At 38.0% G+C, this 20,257-nt stretch overlaps 1 protein-coding gene across 2 annotated transcripts in view; it reads left to right on the top strand.

The window, feature by feature from the left end:
- TOR1AIP1 (torsin 1A interacting protein 1) overlaps positions 1 to 19,537 on the top strand; it is a 40,670-nt gene extending 21,133 nt beyond the window's left edge. For both annotated transcript variants that reach the window (XM_023194278.3, XM_023194279.3), the window contains 7 exons: positions 37 to 123; positions 3,360 to 3,416; positions 7,186 to 7,227; positions 7,955 to 8,023; positions 12,553 to 12,597; positions 12,960 to 13,016; positions 16,965 to 19,537. In XM_023194278.3, the coding sequence (XP_023050046.1) occupies positions 37 to 123; positions 3,360 to 3,416; positions 7,186 to 7,227; positions 7,955 to 8,023; positions 12,553 to 12,597; positions 12,960 to 13,016; positions 16,965 to 17,752 (1,145 nt within the window). In that variant the 3' untranslated portion in view covers positions 17,753 to 19,537. The remainder of the gene's footprint in view (positions 1 to 36; positions 124 to 3,359; positions 3,417 to 7,185; positions 7,228 to 7,954; positions 8,024 to 12,552; positions 12,598 to 12,959; positions 13,017 to 16,964) is intronic.
- Positions 19,538 to 20,257: the final 720 nt, after the last annotated feature.

The raw sequence follows: 20,257 nt of genomic DNA on the forward strand, positions 1-20,257 counted from the left end.
TAAGACTATACTAGTATATTGTTTACTTCTCTTTAGGAGAAACTGAAGAAGATGATCAAGACAGCTCTCAGAGCAGTGTCACTACTGTCAAGGCCAGATCCAGGGATTCTGATGAATCTGGAGGTAATGCTGCTTTATACACATGTGACTCTTCTCACAGAACTATCTTTGGTATTCCATGAATTTGCTTTTTAAAAAAAACTTTCAAATTTTTAACACTTTATAAAAAGTCATGATTTTTTCTTTTAATATTTATTAAAATTATTTCATGTATAGATCTGATTAATAATATGTCGTGATGTCTAAACAAATCACTTTTAGCTTTTCTTGATATTTGTGGAAAATAAGATATTTTTGTGCTCAAAGGAAGAGTTATTTGTTGTTTTTGAATTTTATAGAGAAACTAATCACATTGCCATTCGAACTGACAACACTATCTGGAGTGTTACTTTTAGGAAGTTTTCGTTTAATTAGATAACTACCTTTATCTCTGGATTTTCAAATTCAAACCAAGTTATTAATTAACAAGTTCTGATTGTTTATGTGAATTTAAGTTGATTCAATGAAAGAGTTGACTAAAGACTAAAGAGAGAAAAATACCAGTTTGAGGCTTAAGATAATGTTGAACAAGATCCCCCCCAAAAAAAGATAATGCTAAACAAATTTGTAAACTCTGTAAATAATGAGTAATTTTATACTTTAGTCCTGCACTTTCCCCTCACCACCTCCTTAAAATTTCTGTAATTCCAATTCTTTTTTTTTTTTTTTTGAGGCAGAGTCACCCAGCCTGGAGTGCAGTGGCATGATATTGGCTCACTGCAGCCTCTGCGTCCCGGGTTCAAGTGATTCTCCTGCCTCAGCCCTCCGAGTAGCTGGGATTACAGGTGTGCACCACCACACCTGGCTAATTTTTGTATTTTTAGTAGAGATGAGATTTCACCTTGTTGGCCAGGCTGGTCTTAAACTCCTGACCTCAGGTGATCCACCTGCCTCTGCCTCCCAAAGTGCTGGGATTACAGGCGTGAGCCACCATGCCTGACTTGTAATTCCTATTCTTTACTTCATCATTTCTTTTTTTTTTTTTTGAGACGGAGTCTTGCTGTGTGCCCAGGCTGGAGTGCAGTGGCGGGATCTCAGCTCACTGCAAGCTCCGCCTCCCAGGTTCACGCCATTCTCCTGCCTCAGCCTCCCGAGTAGCTGGAACTAAAGGCGCCCGCCACCTCGTCCGGCTAGTTTTTTGTATTTTTTAGTAGAGACGGGGTTTCACCGTGTTAGCCAGGGTGGTCTCAATCTCCTGACCTGGTGATCCACCCGTCTCGGCCTCCCAAAGTGCTGGGATTACAGGCTTCAGCCACCGCGCCCGGTCTACTTCATCATTTCACTTTAAAAATAAGTACAGAAGGCCGGCCACAGTGGCTTACTCCTGTAATCCCAGCACTTTGGGAGGCTAAGGCAGGAGGATCACAAGGTCAGGAGATAGAGATCATCCTGGTTAACACGATGAAACCCCGTCTCTACTAAAAATACAAAAAAATTAGCCAGGCCTGGTGGTGGGCGCTGGTAGTCCCAGCTACTCGGGAGGCTGAGGCAAGAGAATGGCGTGAATCCGGGAGGCGGAGCTTGCAGTGAGCCGAGATCGCGCCACTGCACTCCAGCCTGGGCGACAGTGGGAGACTCCGTCTCAAAAAATAAATAAATAAATAAATAAACTAAAAATAAATACATAACCTGGTTTTATTTTTGTTTTTTATTTTTTTGAGACAGGATCTCCCTCTGTCACCCAGGTTTGAGTGCAGTGATGCGACCATGGCTCACTGCAGCCTCCACCCCCCAGGCTTAAGCAATTCTCCTGCCTCATCCTCCCAAAGTGCTGAGATTATAGGTGTGGGCCACCATGCCTGGCATTATAAGCCGGTTGATGGGCATTTGGCATTCTGTGTATTTCCCACCCTTCCTCATTTTTCCTATGTATTCTTGATACAGAAATGGAGATTTGTAACACGCTGGTAGTGTCTAGCCAGAATTCCTGGGTTCCATTCCTTCACCTTTTAGCTGTTTGCCCTTAGAGAGTTATTTAACTTCTGTGTTCCTTGTCACAGAAGTCTCGTCATCTGGATTGTTGTGAGTGTTAAATTAATTCATATATGCAAAACACTTACCTGGCACATAGTAGACACTGAGTGCTGTTACTAGTGTTCATACGTGTTACATGAAGCTCTAAAAATTAGAGATTAATTAAGCCATTTATATAGCCAATAGTTTGCTGCCATTACTACCAGCATAACTATTTGGCAGTATGTAAACCCCAGGTCCTGTGATCGTGCCATCGCACTTCAGCCTGGGTGACAGAGTGAGACTCCGTCTCAAAAAAAAAAAAAAAAAAAATGGCCACTTCACCTTTTTGTGTCAATGTGTCTATTTCCAAAACAGCAACCTGATCACTTTTAAACTAATTTAATTATAAATTCTAACTTTTCTACTTTTCTACTTAAAAACATATAAAAATTCTACTTTTATATGTTTTTAAGAAGAGTAGACTGAAAGCAAGGCATGGTGATAGGTACCTATAGTCCCAGATTACTGAGGAGGCTGAGGCAGGAGGATCCCTTCAGTTCAAGACCAGCCTGGGCAATAACGTGAGACTCCATGCCTTTAAAAAAAAAAAAAAGAAGAAGAAGAAAGAAAAAGAGTATACAAAAATATTGCCCACTTGCAATAAAAATTTAAAGCAAAACTGGATACTAATGATTTCAAGATGATCCACTGTTGTAAACTTACAAAATGTTTCTCAACTCAAAGGTTTTATTATCTCATTACCTTGTAGCATGTTCTGTATCATAACAATTTTTTAAGTGATTATTAGCTCATTTTTTAGATGTGACATGACACTTTAGAAACTTTTTTAACCTTTTTTTTTTTGAGATGGAGTCTCACTTTGTTGCTCAGGCTGGAGTACAGTGGTGCAATCTCGGCTCACTGCACCTCTGCCTCCTGGGTTCAAGCAGTTCTCCTGCTCTCAGCCTCCAAAGTAGCTTGGATTACAGGCACGTGCCACCATGCCCAGATAATTTTTGTATTTTTAGTGGAGACGGGGTTTCACCATATTGGCCAGGCTGGTCTCGAACTCCTAACCTCAGGTGATCCGCTTGCCTCAGCCTCCCAGTGTGCTGGGATTATAGGTAAAAGCCACTGCACCCAGCTTAGAAACTTTTTAAAATAAATTATGCATCCAAGTTTTTAACCACCTGGGAGTTATCTGAATATTTTTGCTCTTTTTATTAATCTCTCACTGTTATCTTATAAAGTGTGCAGTTTAAAAGTTGAATATTATTTATAGTGTACTGTTTTTTATTTTTTAGATAAAGCCACCAGATCATCTAGTCAATATACAGAATCATTTTGGCAGTCATCACAAAGTAAGTAAAGCTGTGTTTACAGGTCTACCTGTGAGCTTGGTCAAATGCTGTTCCTATTTTTGAAGATCATCTTTTGAAATTTAATGTAAATATTGAAAAAGAGGAATAATGAATACTAAAAAAAAAAAAACTTATCCAATATATCTCTACCCCTTGACCTTATGATGCTTATGGTGTTGTTACTCTCTATATCCAAACCTGAATTTGAACTTAAAAAACAAGCAAAGAAACTACTGCTTCCTGTGAATTATTGAATGTCTTTGCTAGCAATATAAATGGGTTGATTGTTTTTAACAGACTAATATAGTAGTTTGAGCCTATTTATATGCACTTATTCTAATAAGGACATAAAATTTTATATTAGTACAATTTCAACTCTGTTGTAAAAGTTTGGAAGGATGAATGAATAAGTGATAAAGCACATGTAATAAAAAGTTAATGGCAAGCTCGGTGATGGGTATATAAATAGTCATTTCAGTCTTACAAGTGAAAATTTTTGTGATCAAATATTGAGAAAATATAACAAAAAATGATTGGAAAGTAGTATATCAAAATGCTAATAATGATTTGCTTAAGAATCATTGGTGACATTTTTTTTAACTTTATTATTTTCTTTTCTTTTTTATTTTTTTGAGACAGGTTCTCGCTCTGTTGCCCAGGCAAGTGTAGTGGTGCGATCATGGTTCACTGCAGCCTTGAACTCCTGGGTTCAAGGGATCCTCCTGCCTCAGCTTCCTGTGTAGCTAAGACTATAGGCACGTGCCACCATGCCCAACTAATTTTTAAATTTTTTGTAGAGATGGAGTCTCACTGTGTTGCTTAGGCTGGTCTCAAACTTTTGGGTGCAAGCATTCCTCCCACATCAGCCTCCCAAAATGCTGGGATTGCAGGTGTGAACCATTGCACCCAGCCACCTTTATTATTTTGGTACTACTGTTTTTTTCCTTTGACATTTTTAAATCAAGTCTCCCAAAATCTGAGTTATTAACCAAAAATATCTTTGTATGTAAAAAACTTCAAGAACTTTTTTATTCCTTCCACATTACTTCCTTTTCTTAAGAAAAAACCTTTGGAAGGCCGGGCATGGTGGCTCACGCCTGTAATCCCAGCACTGGGAGGCTGAGGCAGGTGGATCACGAGGTCAAGAGACCGAGACCATCCTGGCCAACATGGTGAAACCCCATCTCTACTGAAAACACAAAAATTAGCTGGGCATGGTGGCAGACACCTGTAGTCCTAGCTACTCGGGAGGCTGAGGCAGGAGAATGGCCTGAACCCAGGAGGGGGTGGAGCTTGCAGTGACTAGAGATTGCGTCACTACACTCCAGTCTGGGCAACAGAGTGAGACTCCGTCTCAAAAAAAAGAAAAAATGAAAAAGCCTTTGGAAATCTGTTTTATAATCATTGTATTTATAGAATTCAATTTTATATTTTTCATTTTAATTTTTAGTAGGTTCTGGATTTGTGACTATAAAATGAGACATAAAATGAATTAGCTAGCTGCTGGAAAAAAATCAGTTGTGGAAAATTACTCTTTGAATTATTTTATGTATTTGCCCTATTTTACTCCAAATCTTTGATCTTTGGAAATTCTTAAATGTATCTACCTGTATAAATGATGTTATACCCATGCAGTGAGATACTATTTAGGCTGGGGGCGGTGGCTCACACCTGTAATCCCAGCACTGTGGGAGGCCGAGGCAGGTGGATTACTTGAGGCCGGGAGTTCGAGAACAGCCTGGCCAACATGGTGAAACCCGTCTCTGCTAAAACTACAAAAATTAACCAAGAGTGATGGTAGGTGCCTGTAATCCCAGCTACTTGGGAGGCTGAGGTAGAAGAATTGCTTGACCCTAAGAGGCGACGGCTGCAGTGAGCTGGGATTGCACCACTGCACTCCAGCCTGGGTGACAGAGTGAGACTCCATCTCAAAAAAAAAAAAAAAATACTATTTAGAAATGAAAAATGAGTTATATATAATGAGTTATATATACTAATGAAAAGGTGATCAAGATGTATTTCATTGACTTTAAGATACTATTGATTTTATGTATCAATGAGAAAGAAAAACCATCCAGTTAAACTATGCCATACCATTAATTAAAAGATACATCTGTAGATCAGAGGGCATTTTTTAAAAAGTATGTCTTAGAATTTGATGAAAGAAAGTATTAAAAGGTATGTATCCACTTTTTAAAAAGTATATTTTTAGTATAGACTGAAAACAAAGCTGAGAGAATATATATCTGTCTTACTTACCATAGTATTTCTACATTCAATGTTTTGCACATAACAGATAGATATTCGTGAATTTTTAAATTACGCATTTCTAGAATGACACTTTTTTAAAAAACAGCTAATATATGTTTGTATTCAGAAAAAGTTGAAAATAAATAAATGTAAATGGATACTTGTATTTATCATCAAAGAGTCATTTCCTCAGGGCAGATTTGAAAATTCACCTTGTTATAATTGTAATGTCATTTGTTAGTCATCCCATTGTGTCATTTTACAATTATCCTTAAATACCTCCTCAAAACCTGAAGTAGCATGTTTTACTTCATAACTACTTTGCAATGTCCATAAATCTGCATAGATAGTACATACCATTTCTCTATGGTATGGTATGTGGTATATGATATGGACTGCCTGGATTTGTATCTCGGCCCCACTACTTTTAGATATATAATTTTGGAAAAATTACCAATTTTGGTTTTCCCTTTTTTTTTTTTTCGACATAGAGTCTCGCTCTGTCGCCCAGGCTGTAGTGCAGTGGCGCAATCTTGGCTGACAGCAAGCTCCGCCTCCCGCGTTCATGACATTCTCCTGCTTGCCTCAGCCTCCCGAGTAGCTGGGACTACAGGCACCCGCCACCATGCTGGGCTAATTTTTTTTTGTATTTTTAGTAGAGACAGGGTTTCACCATATTAGCCAGGATGGTCTTGATCTCCTGACCTTGTGATCTGCCCACCTTGGCCTCCCAAAGTGCTGGGATTACAGGCATGAGCCACCGCATCCAGCTGGTTTTCCCTTATTTATAAAATGGGAACAACAATAGCATCTGCCACACAAGAATTAAGCAGAATTGACTGGGCACGGTGGCTCATGCCTGTAATCCCAGCACTTTGGGAGGGCGAGGCAGGCAAATCATTTGAGGTCAAGAGTTTGAGACCAGCCTGGCAAACATGGTGAAACCCTGTCTCTACTAAAAATACAAAACATTTAGTCTTGCGTGGTGGTGTACACCTGTCATCCCAACTACTTGGGAAGCTGAGACTTCCCAAGAATATCTTGAACCTGGGAAGCAAGGGTTGCAGTGAGCTGAGATTGCACCACTGCACTCCAGCCTGGGTGACAGAGTCAGACCCTGTCTCAAAAAAAAAGAATTAAGCAAAATTATACTCAATAGCTGATACACATTGACTATATGTAGTCATTGTTTTGATGGTACTGATCCTAAAACTGACTCCTTGTTGTCCAATTCCTAAACATTTTGAAGTTTAGAAATGAGGGGAAAAGAAATACACACTTTATATATATATATATATATATATATAAAATATATATATAGTATATGCATGGTTTATATATAATATATATATACACACACACACACACACTTATATACTTACATGCTTGGAACTGATGAATGTTTTTTGTTTGTTGTTTGTTTTTAGTATCCACAATAAACAAGCAAAACGTCTATGCAGTATGTTTTTTGTTGTTATTTTCAAGTATTCTATGACCTTATCCCTGTTTTCTGTTTCAGGTTGCAACTTCACAGCTTATGATAAGCAACCTTCAGTGCTGAGTAAGTAGTTGGTTGCCTGCTCTTTTTTCAGTGAATCAATTTTTTTTTTTTTTTTTTTTGACGCGGGGTCTCACTCTATCGCCCAGGCTGGAGTGCAGTGGTGCTATCTCGGCTCACTGCAAGCTCCGCCTCCCAGGTTCACACCATTCTCCTGCCTCAGCCTCCTGAGTAGCTGGGACTATAGGCGCCCACCACCACGCCCGGCTAAATTTTTGAATTTTTAGCTAACACCGTGTTAGCCAGGATGGTCTCAATCTCCTGACCTTGTGATCCGCCCACCTCGGCCTGCCAAAGTGCTGGGATTACAGGCATAAGCCACCGCGCCCAGCCTCAGTCAATCAATTCTAACCTTGCCTCATTCTCCCAACAAAAGTCGTAATAAAATTTCAAGTCATTTTACCCCTCTTTGCCTTTTTAATTCACCCCGGATTGGTACTACCTGTAATAATTACTCTGTGATGTGGAAATGTGTTCAGGGCTCTTTTACCACAAGTAATTTATATTGGGTGATAATACATTTATTTGCTACCTGCTTTGCTGTAGGAAGTGGTTCATCCTCACTGATAGGATCCTTTGAAATTATTTTTTACTTATGAAACTATTGCTTTTATTGTTTTCTTCCCCTCTTTTATTTTGTCTTTCTGATAGATTAATTTTATAGCACTGGAATATGGCATAAACTTTCAAAGTATGGGAAATTATCTTTTGATATATGTATTTGCTTCAGGCTCAGGATATCAAAGAACTCTTGAGGAATGGGCCCCGCAGACTGCAAGAATAAGAACTAGGATGCAAAGTAAGTAGATAAAGCTCTGTTAGTGAAATAATCTGAAGCATATTGGCTATGTTTTTCTTGACAAAAATGTTTAGTTCTTCAGGTAAATTTCACTAATAAAGTACAGCTATGATTACTAGGTTAGTAATTTCTATTTGCTTGGACTGGCAGCACATGGGCTAGGTGTATGTAGAATGTAAATACTGGCAGGAGCAAACCAGAGATTGGTGGGTCTTAACAAGCTCTCAGTTCTAGCAGCAATACAGTCTGTATACAATAATGAAATTCTACTCTTTTGACAATACTTACTTTTTGCTTTTAGCAGATTTTGGAACAGCTTTGTATACTCACAATTTTACATAATAAAGGCTGAAATGCACAAGTTATATTTTCATGTTTAGGGTTTTTTTTTTTTTTTTTTTTTTCTGTTTTTTGTTTTGTTTTGTTTTTGAGATGGAGTCTCTCTCTGTCACCCAGGCTGGAGTACAGTGGGGCAATCTCGGTTTACTGCAACCTCTGCCTCCCGGGTTCAAGCAGTTCTCCTGCCTCAGCCTCCCAAGTAGCTAGGACTGCAGGTGCACACCACCACACCTGGCTAATTTTTGTATTTTTACACGCCCAGCTAATTTTTGTAGTTTTAGTATAGATGGAGTTTCACCATATTGGTCAGGCTGCTCTTGAATTCCCGACCTCATGATCCACCTGCCTTGGCCTCCCTAAATGCTGGGATTACAGACTTGAGCCACCATGCCCAGCCTTTCTAGGTTTTTGAGTTTTGTTTTGTTTTTGTGTTTTTTTGAGATGAAGTCTCCCTCTGTTGCCCAGGTTGGAGTGCAGTGGCACGATCTCAGCTCACTCCAGCCTCCATCTCCCACATTCAGGTCATTCTTGTGCCTCAGCCTCCTGAGTAGCTAGGACTTGCATGCATGCGCCACCATGCCCAGCTAATTTCTGTAGTTTTAGTAGAGACGGGGTTTCACCATGTTGGCCAGGCTGGTCTTGAACTGCTGACCTCTAGTGATCTGCCTGCTTCAACCTCCCAAAGTGTTGGGATAACAGGCATGAGCTACCACACCCAGCCTCATGTTTAGGTTTTGGATGGATTAAATGTCACAGAATTTAAGGAATACTATAAATTTATATGATAAAACCATCATACTCTGAACTCACTTTCTATAATTTCTGTGGAAATGTGTCCACGTTAAATCTTGACTATATTTTTTTAAAGTCCATGCATATTCTCTGCTTTAAGTGACCTTTAACCTCGCTCCCTACTTTACTCATCTAGCCACAATAGGTCTGGAGGTCATCAGGTATTCTCTTAGTTTTATTTAGATAATGTAAAAATCCACATCATGTATCTCTTGCTCATGGGATAATTAACTCTGTAATTGGACCAGATGATGTCTGTGGCCCTGCTTTTCCATCAGTAAACTGGGAGTGGTCATAATTCATTTTTTCTCAGCAGTGACTTTTTTAGCGCACATATAAGTGAATTATTCAGCAGCCTAGAACCAAAATAACTTTTTGCCCATGTCTTATTGTTGATTGTCATTTCTTATTGCTGTGAGTATATGCCTGATATTAGAAAACCATTTCCTCTTATAATTTGCTCTTCCTGACCTATTGTAGTTAGGAAACCAAGTATTAATTATTCAGCTTATTAGAATTATGTTTACAACCAGAATCAAACATTAAAATTAAATTTGAAGACCCAAGAGATACTCTTGGATGTAAAAATGCATGAGTTTTAGTATATATAATGTGAAAAGCTCAGAGGCATCTGTGTCATTTCTTAGTTCTTAACTATATATTCTGAGTAATTAATATCAGATAAATGACTTCCAGATAAGTGAAGTTAGTACATACTTACCAGAAAATGTTTGCATAATTTTTCCTCTAATAAGACACTGCAATACAGAAGGAAAAAATAATTATATTGAACATCTAATTGAAATGCAGAAATAGATATTTTTAGTTGCTAAATTGATAGCTAATTTTTAGTGTTTTATCTGTTTGCATTTCTACTTTGTCTTAAGTTACTATTTTTTTTATGGCTTACAGAATTATACCTTTGTTGCTAGCCACCTACCATATATAGATACCACATTGAGCTTTCAGAGTTACGTAACAGTAACATACCAGACGTGTGCATGTAATAGGATCTTTTAGACATTCAACCACATGAGGACTTTAAGATAGAACGATGAGCAAGAAGAAAATATTTTCAATGGAAGTGGAAGACTACAGTGATTTTTCAAACAACGTTATATAATAGATTCCTCTTCAAGAGTATTTTTAAAAATGTTTTCTTAGCATTCCACATTTTATCTCTCATTCTTTATATATTTCTACCTGCTTTGGTGAGGGAAAAAAAGTCATTTTTAGACCTGAATGTTCAAGAACCCTGGGCTATAGATTCTACCCCATGGAACATTGTCACCCAATGTTAGCACCAGTTTCCTGGGTAGACAGGTCCCAGTTCAGGCTTCTGCCTGCATCCAAACGTTTTAGGAAAGATGGAACCACTGTCTTTACGTTTTCCTGTTTGCCAGGTGATAAAACAATGATTATAGGGAAGAATATATGTGCAAGGAGAGGTCTGAGCATTAATATAAATGCTTTGGAACCTGTCTCAGAAATTTAGGTAAAGAAGACAATTTGTAGTTAAAGCTCTTGGGCTCCAGGCCTAGCTCTTCCACTTACTAATTGAGTAATCTTGGTAAAATCCCTTAACTTTTGTGAACCTCAATTTTCTTGCTTGCCTTTAGAGACAATAGTGCCTATAACTAAATTATTGTAATGACCTTATATGTGTAAACACAATTTTTTAAAGTCTAAAATCTCATAATTATCCGGGTTTATTTATTGTTAACAGTGTTTTCTGTAGAATCAGTAGCAACTATGGAGGATTTTTGCCCTCTACTCTTCATGGTTATAGAGTGATTGATTATCACCATACTCTTTAGACTAGAAAAGCTTGAGTTTTTTCTTTTTCTTTTTGAGACAGAGTCTTGCTCTGTTGCCTAGGCTGGAGTGCAGTGGCGTGATCTCAGCTCACTGCAGCCTCCACCTCCTGGGTTCAAGTGATTCTCGTGCCTCAGCCTCTGAAGTAGCTGGTGGTGCACCACCACAGCCGGCTAATTTTTGTATTTTAGTAGAGACAGGGTTTCACCATGTTGGCCAGACTGGTCTCAAACTCCTGACCTCAGGTGATCTACCCACCTCGACCTTCCAAAAAGTGTTGGGATTACAGGCATGAGCCACTGTGCCCAGCTGAGTTTTTTCTTTTAAAAAGATGTTTTTTAGAATTGTTGTTAGCATCTCTAGTAATGTTGATGAAAAGGATATCAGTTACCCTTTGGACGATGTCCTGCCTTGGCAGTATATACCCTGTTGTGTATGTGTTTGTGTTATATGAATTATATAAATATTATATATGGTACATAATTATTATTTAGCTGTCCTTCATTAACATCATAGAATTGCACTTCACAGCATTTTTGTATATATTATCTCATTTGATCTTTGCAACCATGGAGTGAAGTATTCAAAATAAACATTATCTGATGGATTTGGGTTTTGTGTGGTTAGGTTTTTTTATTTTGTTATTTTAGTTGTAACTTTGATAACATAACTTAGAAGCTTCTAAATAATGAAATATCCTAAGCTAAACTGGTAACTGAAAAACAATATTCCTCTTAGATTTGCTGTCATTTTGTCTTATGACATCATTATGGAGCTTTTTGTCATATGACCAAAAATAAGGCTATTTCTGAATGTTAGCAGGGCTAATATTATTCCTCCAGTTATTCCAGTGTTTCTCAAATGAAAGTTATTGATAAAACCCTAAGAAGATCCACCAGGAAGTTCGTTTATATATACAAAAATTTAAAAGCTCCAGTCAAGTGATAGATGGCAATACTGGTAATGTAGGTCATATGAATGAGATAACTCAGCCTCTATACCTTCTGAAGCCTGTCCCTCCATTTCCTCTCTTAGATTTTAAAACCTGCTGGTATGCTAAAAAAGATGGAAGGGGAAGGGAAGGGTTAGGATTGTTTTTAATTTCTTGTTTTTATTTATTTATTTTTTTTTTTTTTTTAGAGATGGGGTCTCACAATGTTGCCCAGGCTGGTCTTAAACTCCTGTGCTCAAGCTGTCCTTTTTCGCCTCAGCCTCTTGAGTTGTTGGAATTACAGGCCTGAGCCACTGTTCCCGGCTTAATTTATTTTCTAAATAAATTTAGATGGAAGTAGAGATTTGACAGAGTTGTGAGAAAATTATTTTTGAGCTCTATTGTTTAACCACAAGCCTAAAACAGAATTACTTAATTACTTGTCTGTTAACAGAAATGATGAGAAGTTTTTAAACGTGATTTTAAAATACTACTAATATTTGAAATGGTCAGAATCCCCAGATAAAATATTGAATTGGTTTGAGGTAGAAAATAGTGAAGATTAAGATTGAGTTTTATATTAAAACACCTTATCCAGACAGCTCAGTAGTCTATAATCCACATTTTGTCCTTATTTTTCCCCTCTTTACAGCATCTTCACCAGGCAAGAGTTCAATATATGGCAGTTTTTCAAGTGGTATGTTTCATTTTATTATGGTGTGCTTATTTTCTTTGTCCTTTTTATCCCGGAAGTTTCACCAATCCCATTAGATACTTATGGGTCAAATACTTCCAAACTTTCTCTCAAAACTAATTATTGTGTGCTTTCTACTAGACCCCACCATATGCTGTGAACAGCTATGAAAGAAATAGGTCTTGTGTCTCAGGGAGCCCTCAGTCTAATCAGCACTCAGATGTTCTACTTTTTCTTCTGCTTCTGGCTGATCTCTGTCTTTTTTTTTTTCCTGGTGGAATTTGTATCCTCTTTGTCTACTAGAAATAAATACTCAAATTATGAAACATAAGTTGATAGTCTTATTTTACTACTCTCACCATTAGATGACAGCATTCAGAAATCAGAGCTTGGAAACCAGTCACCATCAACCTCCAGCCGACGTAAGTTTGTGTATTCAGTTTTAATTAAATATTTCTGTAAAATTGGTATTCCATAATTATTTTAAAGTGGTTTTTGATAGCAGTATGACTCGATGCTATTTGAAGAATCATATTTTAAGCACTTTAGAGGAAAAAGTATATATTCTACTAGCAGTGAAATTATTTATGGACAAACTATATATGAGACAACATCTGGTATTGCCCCTTCACTTTACTGTCCATAAGACCAAATGTAATAGCTAATAATAAGTAAAGCTACTAATACTGTTAACTGAGGAAACCATGCTGAATTGAAAGAAAGACAGCCAGAGCATGACTTTATGGGATTACAATGGCTTTTGGAGTCTGCACACTTGCATTTGAACTAGATGGGACCACTTACCTCCTTTACAGCTTTGTTGCAAGTTTCTTTAGTTCTCCAAGTCTTATTATCCTGAAACAGTACTAAGAAAATAAATTCGTGGGCTGAGCATGGTGGCTTATGCCTGTAATCCCAGCACTTTGGGAGGCCGAGGCAGACGGATCATGAGATCAAGAGATCGAGACCATCCTGGCCAACATGGTGAAACCCCGTCTCTACTAAAAATAAAAAAATTAGCTGGGCATAGTGGCACACGCCTGTAGTCCCAGCTACTCAGGAGGCTGAGGTGGAGAATCGCTTGAACCCGAGAAGCAGAGGTTGCAGTGAGCCGAGATTGCACCACTGCACTCCAGCCTGGAGACAAAGCGAGACTCCATCTCAAAAAAAAAGAAAGGCCAGGTGCGGTGGCTTAAGCCTGTAATCCCCCCACTTTGGGAGGCCGAGGTGGGCGGATCACAAGGTCAGGAGATTGAGACCATCCTTGCTAACATGGTGAAACCCCGTTTGTACTTAAAAAACGGAAAGAAAATTAGCTGGGGGTGGTGGTGGGCGCCTGTAGTCCCAGCTGCTCAGGAGGCTGAGGCAGGAGAATGGCATGAACCCGGGAGGCAGAGCTTGCAGTAAGCCAAGATTGCACCACTGCACTCCAGGCTGGGCAACAGAACAAGACTCTGTCTCAAAAAAAACAAAAATAGATTAATGATGATTCTCACATTATTGTTCTTGGTACCGCTTTACACTAGTAAAGTTATTAAGAACCTCAAAGAGCTTTTTGTTGAAAATATGGGTTATATCTATCCATATGTACCAGGAAATTAAAGTTGAAAATTTTTAAAAATATTTATTAATTGATTTTAAATAATTTAGCAAGATGAGTGACAGATCAGATCGCTTTGCATTTTTTCTGACCTCTTTAATGTCTAGCTTCCAAGTCCAAAAATGGATTTGGATTATCATATATGCTTCTGTATTCAGTCTGTTACAATATATTTTGGTTGAAGTATCTACAAAAAATCCAGCTTTATACAGATAGGAAAAAATTTAATAGCCTTTTCAGATAATTGTGGCTATTCTTTTTTGAACTCTCCAAAACTCAACAAGTGTTAGTTTCTTAAATGTTACTTGAAATAGGATATCTGAAACCATCTTACTGAGCTTTTAGTACTCTATTACAGTAAAATTCATTGGTCTTTCTTATACTTTGAATGGAGTATCGTGCACTGGTCATTTGGAAAACACTGGTTCACTGAGAAATGCAGATTTTTCCAAACATTGACACATTAGGAATGTAATATAAAATATCACATTTGTTAATATCACTGCCAATCTCAAGACTTTTAAAAAGTGTTAAAGGGTGGGGTGCCATGGCTCATGCCTGTAATCCCAACATTTTGGGAGGCCTACGTGGGCAGATCACCTGAGGTCAGGAGTTCAGGACCAGCCTGGCCAACATGGCAAAACCCTGTCTCTACTAAAAATACAAAAACAGCCAGGCGCGGTGGCTCACACCTGTAATCCCAGCACTTTGAGAGGCCGAGGCGGGCAGATCACAAGGTCAGGAGATCGAGACCACGGTGAAACCCCGTCTCTACTAAAAATACAAAAAACTAGCCGGGCGTGGTGGCGGGCGCCTGTAGTCCCAGCTACTCGGGAGGCTGAGGCAGGAGAATGGCGGGAACCCGGGAGGCGGAGCTTGCAGTGAGCCGAGATAGCGCCACTGCACTCCAGCCTGGTGGACAGAGCGAGACTCCGTCTCAAAAAAAAAAAAAAAAAATACAAAAACATTAGCCAGTATGGTGGCATGCACCTGTAATCCCAGCTACTCAGGAGACTGAGGCAGGAGAATCACTTGAACCCGGGAGGCAGAGGTTGCAGTGAGCCAAGATGGCACCACTTCATGCTATCCTGGGCCACAGAGCGAGACTCCATCTCAGAAAAAAAAGAAAGCGTTAAAGTACAATATTGGGAGTTGTCAAACTCGTGGCAGATTGAGGATTCTAAAATCCTCATTTTCACTTGAAAGCAAATGTCTGCAAAATACACAAGTCTGACCATAGTTTGTTTTTTCAAGTAAAAAATAGTATTCCTGGAAAATGTGCTAATTCACCTTGTAATTCATTTGCACAAAATTATTTTCCTTGAGACAACCATGGTACTGTATGATGCAGCAGAAGTGCTTTGTACGTACTTCCCATTTCTTCAGAAAGAATATTGACAAGATATGTACTCAAGGATTGAGATTTAATAAGATAAATAATTAACTGCTTCATAAAGGACATTCTTAAGTAAAGGAATGTCGCTTTGTTAAACCTTGAATGCATGGCAGTGAAAAATAACGACTACACTCATACAGTTTGGTGCCACTGCCCTGTAACTCATGCTAAGGCATCAAAAGTTTTTGCCACCATTGCTTTTGCATTATCAGTGCAAATGTCAACACAAGGTGAAAGTCAAATAACATCTTAGTGTTAGAAGAATAGTTTTAACTTCATGGATATCTCCCCCACAAAATAGGGTCTTGAGGTGCCCCACAGATCACACTTTGAGAACTGCTGCTCTAAAAGGTCCCTACTAAAATTAATAGCCTGAAACAGTCAATAAATAAAAGGTCTAAAAGTATTATTGTTACTATCATATTAACTGAATAAATGGAGTAGAATATGAGAAAGAACTTTATAAACTGAAAAGCACTAAATATAAATTAATACTATTATTATTGCCAATAGTAATTAGCAATGAGTTACAAACTAAGTTTTACCAGTGTTAACTTGCATACCACAAAAGGCACAGCTAGCTATTATAACATGTAGAAGATGTTCATTCACATTGCATACTTTTCTTTTTTTTTCTTTTTTTTTTTTTGAGATGGAGTCTCACTGTGTCACCCAGGCTGGAGTGCAGTGGCGTGATCTTGACTCATTGCAACCTTCGCCTCTCATGTTCAAGTGATTCTCCTGCCTCAGCCTCCCAAGTAGCTGGGATTACAGGCTTGTGCCACCACACCCAGCTAGTTTTTTGTATTTTTAGTAGAGACGAGGTTTCACAGTCTCGATCTCCTGACCTCGTGATCCGCGTGCCTCGGCCTCCCGAAGTGCTGGTATTACAGGCATGAGCCACTGTGTCCAGCCTGCATCCTTTTCTTTATCCTTTTATATACTTCAGAAATTTTTCACCTTGAATAATTAGCCATGTGAATGCTGAGTTTCTAAATTAAAAAATATTTTATAAATTGTCTTTTAATAGTCTATTCTCCCAACTGTTAGCAGTGGAAATAATAAACTTCACTTTATAAACTGTATTATTTTTCTGACTTGTTTATGCCATTTCTTTTGTTTAAAAACTTTTTTCCTCAAAGACATTTTTATATTGAAGAGACATATGCATATTTATACACATAATTCAAAGTGTATGCATGTAAGATTTTCTTGAGGATGCGATAAATTATTTTATTAAGAAAATTATCAGCTTTCTTCTTTAAAGTTCTCTTTTACCTAATGTTTACAAAGATTGATACTGATTTTAAAAGTCACTTGCCTTGAATCTAAGAAAATGGTATTTATATCTGTCATTTCTTTTTTTCTGAGTAGAAGTGACTGGACAACCCCAAAATGCATCTTTTGTCAAGAGGAACTGCTGGTGGCTACTTCCTCTGATAGCTGCTCTTGCCTCTGGGAGTTTTTGGTTCTTTAGTACTCCTGAGGTAGAAACCACTGCTGTTCAAGAGTTCCAGAACCAGATGAATCAACTTAAGAATAAGTATCAAGGTCAAGATGAGAAGCTGTGGAAAAGGAGCCAAATATTCCTGGAAAAACATCTTAATAGCTCCCATCCTCGCTCTCAGCCTGCTATCTTGCTGCTCACTGCTGCCCGAGATGCTGAAGAAGCGCTTAGGTGTCTGAGTGAACAAATTGCTGATGCCTATTCTTCTTTTCATAGTGTCCGTGCCATCCGGATTGATGGGACAGATAAAGCTACTCAAGACAGTGATACTGTCAAACTAGAGGTAGACCAAGAACTGAGCAATGGATTTAAGAACGGCCAGAATGCAGCTGTGGTACACCGCATTGAGTCATTGCCCGCAGGCTCTACTTTGATCTTCTACAAATATTGTGACCATGAAAATGCAGCCTTCAAAGATGTAGCCTTAGTCCTGACTGTCTTATTGGAGGAAGAGACACTTGGAACCAGTCTAGGCCTAAAGGAAGTTGAAGAAAAAGTAAGAGATTTCCTTAAAGTCAAGTTCACCAATTCTAACACACCCAACTCCTACAATCATATGGACCCAGACAAACTGAATGGCCTCTGGAGCCGCATTTCTCACTTAGTTCTGCCTGTGCAACCTGAAAATGCCTTGAAAAGGGGCATCTGCTTATAAGAAGTGAGAGAGAAGAAATCAGAGCTCTTTTTGAAAGAACTGGTTTCTTTTTAAAGGAAATTAAGTTCTTACATAAAATGGAACACAAAAATCATTCATTCAACCTAATTACCTATGATATGAGAGAATCATTTCAGTTTCCATTGAGAGCTGTGTTGAAGGTATCTTAGGAGTGCAGATTATATGCAGTTCCTTAGACTAAGAATCTATTTTGATTCTGGGCTGAATTATTACAGTTATGGTATGACCAGTGAAAGGGATTTGTCTCCTTATGAACCTTCCTGATTTTTTAACTTAGATTTCTCACTAAGTTTCTTATTAGTAAGATTGCTCCCTAATTGTAACCATGGATTTTCCCATTATGTTCCCTTTTATACCATGTAGGTGTGAGTTCCTTAGCTTCTGCCTATAGGAACATAAGTAATGAAAGGTCATGTAGGTGTGTGTTTGGAATTTTTTTTCTTTTGTTTCTTGGAAGATGGAAAGAACAAGGCAAGGAAGAAATTAATGGGGAAGCTGAAGGGAGGAAATGTTACAGTAATCCACTGAGATATAGGTTAGTCAAACATAGGTATATGAACTGTTCATCTTGGTGGATTCCATTGGGATTTGTTTTTTATATCTCCTTTTTCCTTCCTTGAAGAAAAATTCTTGGCCCTCCCAAGGATTCTTCATGTATATTGCAAGATTTAATATATTTGTTCACTTGACTCTTAAGAACAGGTCAGGTCGAGGCAGGTGGATCACCTGAGGTCAGGAGTTTTTTGAGACCAGACATGGTGAAACCCCGTCTCTACTAAAAATACAAAAATTAGCTGGGCCTGGTGGCACATGCCTGTAGTCCCAGCTACTTGGGAGGCTGAGGCAGGAGAATTGCTTGAACCCAGGAGGCAGAGGTTGCAGTAAGCCAAGACCAGGCTTATTGCCCTCCAGCCTGGGCAACAAAAACGAAACTCTGTCTCAAAAAGAAAAAAAAAAAAAGACTAGGTCAATTCGTAACAGTTTATATTGGACACATCCTGAAGCTTTTGTTTTGAATTAAGAAATAGTTTCAGGAATTGACAAACCATTTGTTAACCTGCTGTCCTGGGCTATTGAAGAAGATTTTGTTTTCTGCGCATCCAGTTGTTGCAGTCCAGGTCCTCTAGTGCAACGCCATAGCAAATATAAAGATTTACTATGCACATGATACATGTTATGGAGTGCCTCAAGCCAAGATAGTGAACTTATATGAAGAGTGTGAAATGTATTTCTTTACTACTATAGTAGTATAGTTATAACTTTGCATCTATAATTGAGCTTTCTCATCTGTCAACTGCTATGGTTTTCTTAAAATGTTACAATTGTAGATCTATCCACCTTGTTTTTTTATTGTCCACAAACCATTAAATGTAAATACTGTTTTTAGAGAGAGTCAGTCATTGGCTTTGTCACTTACCCTTTGAGAGTTCCACAAGTGGTAGTAGAGTGGTCTAACTTCTTTCCTCTAGTACTACCAGTATTCATATATGTATGCCCCTTACTATAGTTTGTTCCTCTTAGAAGTCAGATCATCTGATTTATAGAGGATTATGAAAACCAGAGTTTCTGAAAAGGCTTATTTTATACATACATATTATATAGAGAAATAAATGTTTTTATTAAATGTTTCACTGACCCAAGTAATTTAAAAGTAATATGTTACCTATGTCTTTCAGGAAAAATAATTATAGCAGCTGATCTGTAAATGACTTTAAAAGCTATTTTAGTAATTTAAATAAATTTACTTTCTTGGTTTGTACTCTCTGTGTTATATATTTAATGATTTATCATATTTAAAAAAAGAAATCCAAGTTTTTTTCTTGAACAATTTTAGCAACCTTGGCTAGGAGAAACAAAACCAAAGAATTGGAGCCATTTGCAAGTACATTGGTTAGAAGTGGAATAGCCATAACTTTCCATTTTATCTCGGCACTTAGGGTTTGTAAAAATACAGTTAATTTAGGTATTCCTGACTTGGCAAAAGAATCTCCACAGCAGCTTTTCTTTCTTTCTTTTTTTTTTTTTTTTTTTAAGTAGACATGGGATCTCGCTATATTGCCCAGGCTGTTTTTGAACTCTTGGCCTCAAGCAGTCCTCCTGTAGCTGGGATTACAGGTGTAAGTCACAACCCCTGGCTTCTTAACCTTTATCACCTCCCTGAAGAGCTTTTTTAGATTTTTTTCTAGTCACCCCTTCCCCATGAAATTTCAGCACCACATATGTACTATTATCTGTTTATGGACTGTAAATGTTTTTTGCTTTATACAAAATACAATTTTTTTTGTCCCCAATGAAACAATTTTCATCCCCATTGAGAATGCATGATCAAGAGCATCCACATTTTAGATAATTGCTGCCTAAAACATTCTATTTGCTATTCATGTTATTGTGATCCTTTTAGAAGGGAAAATTTATTTTTTATTTTATTTATTATTATTTTTTAGACAGTCTCACTCTTGCCCAGGCTGGAGTGCAGTGGTGCAA

This window comes from Piliocolobus tephrosceles, chromosome 1, assembly GCF_002776525.5.
Source record: "Piliocolobus tephrosceles isolate RC106 chromosome 1, ASM277652v3, whole genome shotgun sequence".
In the NCBI taxonomy this organism is placed as follows: Eukaryota; Metazoa; Chordata; class Mammalia; order Primates; family Cercopithecidae; genus Piliocolobus; species Piliocolobus tephrosceles.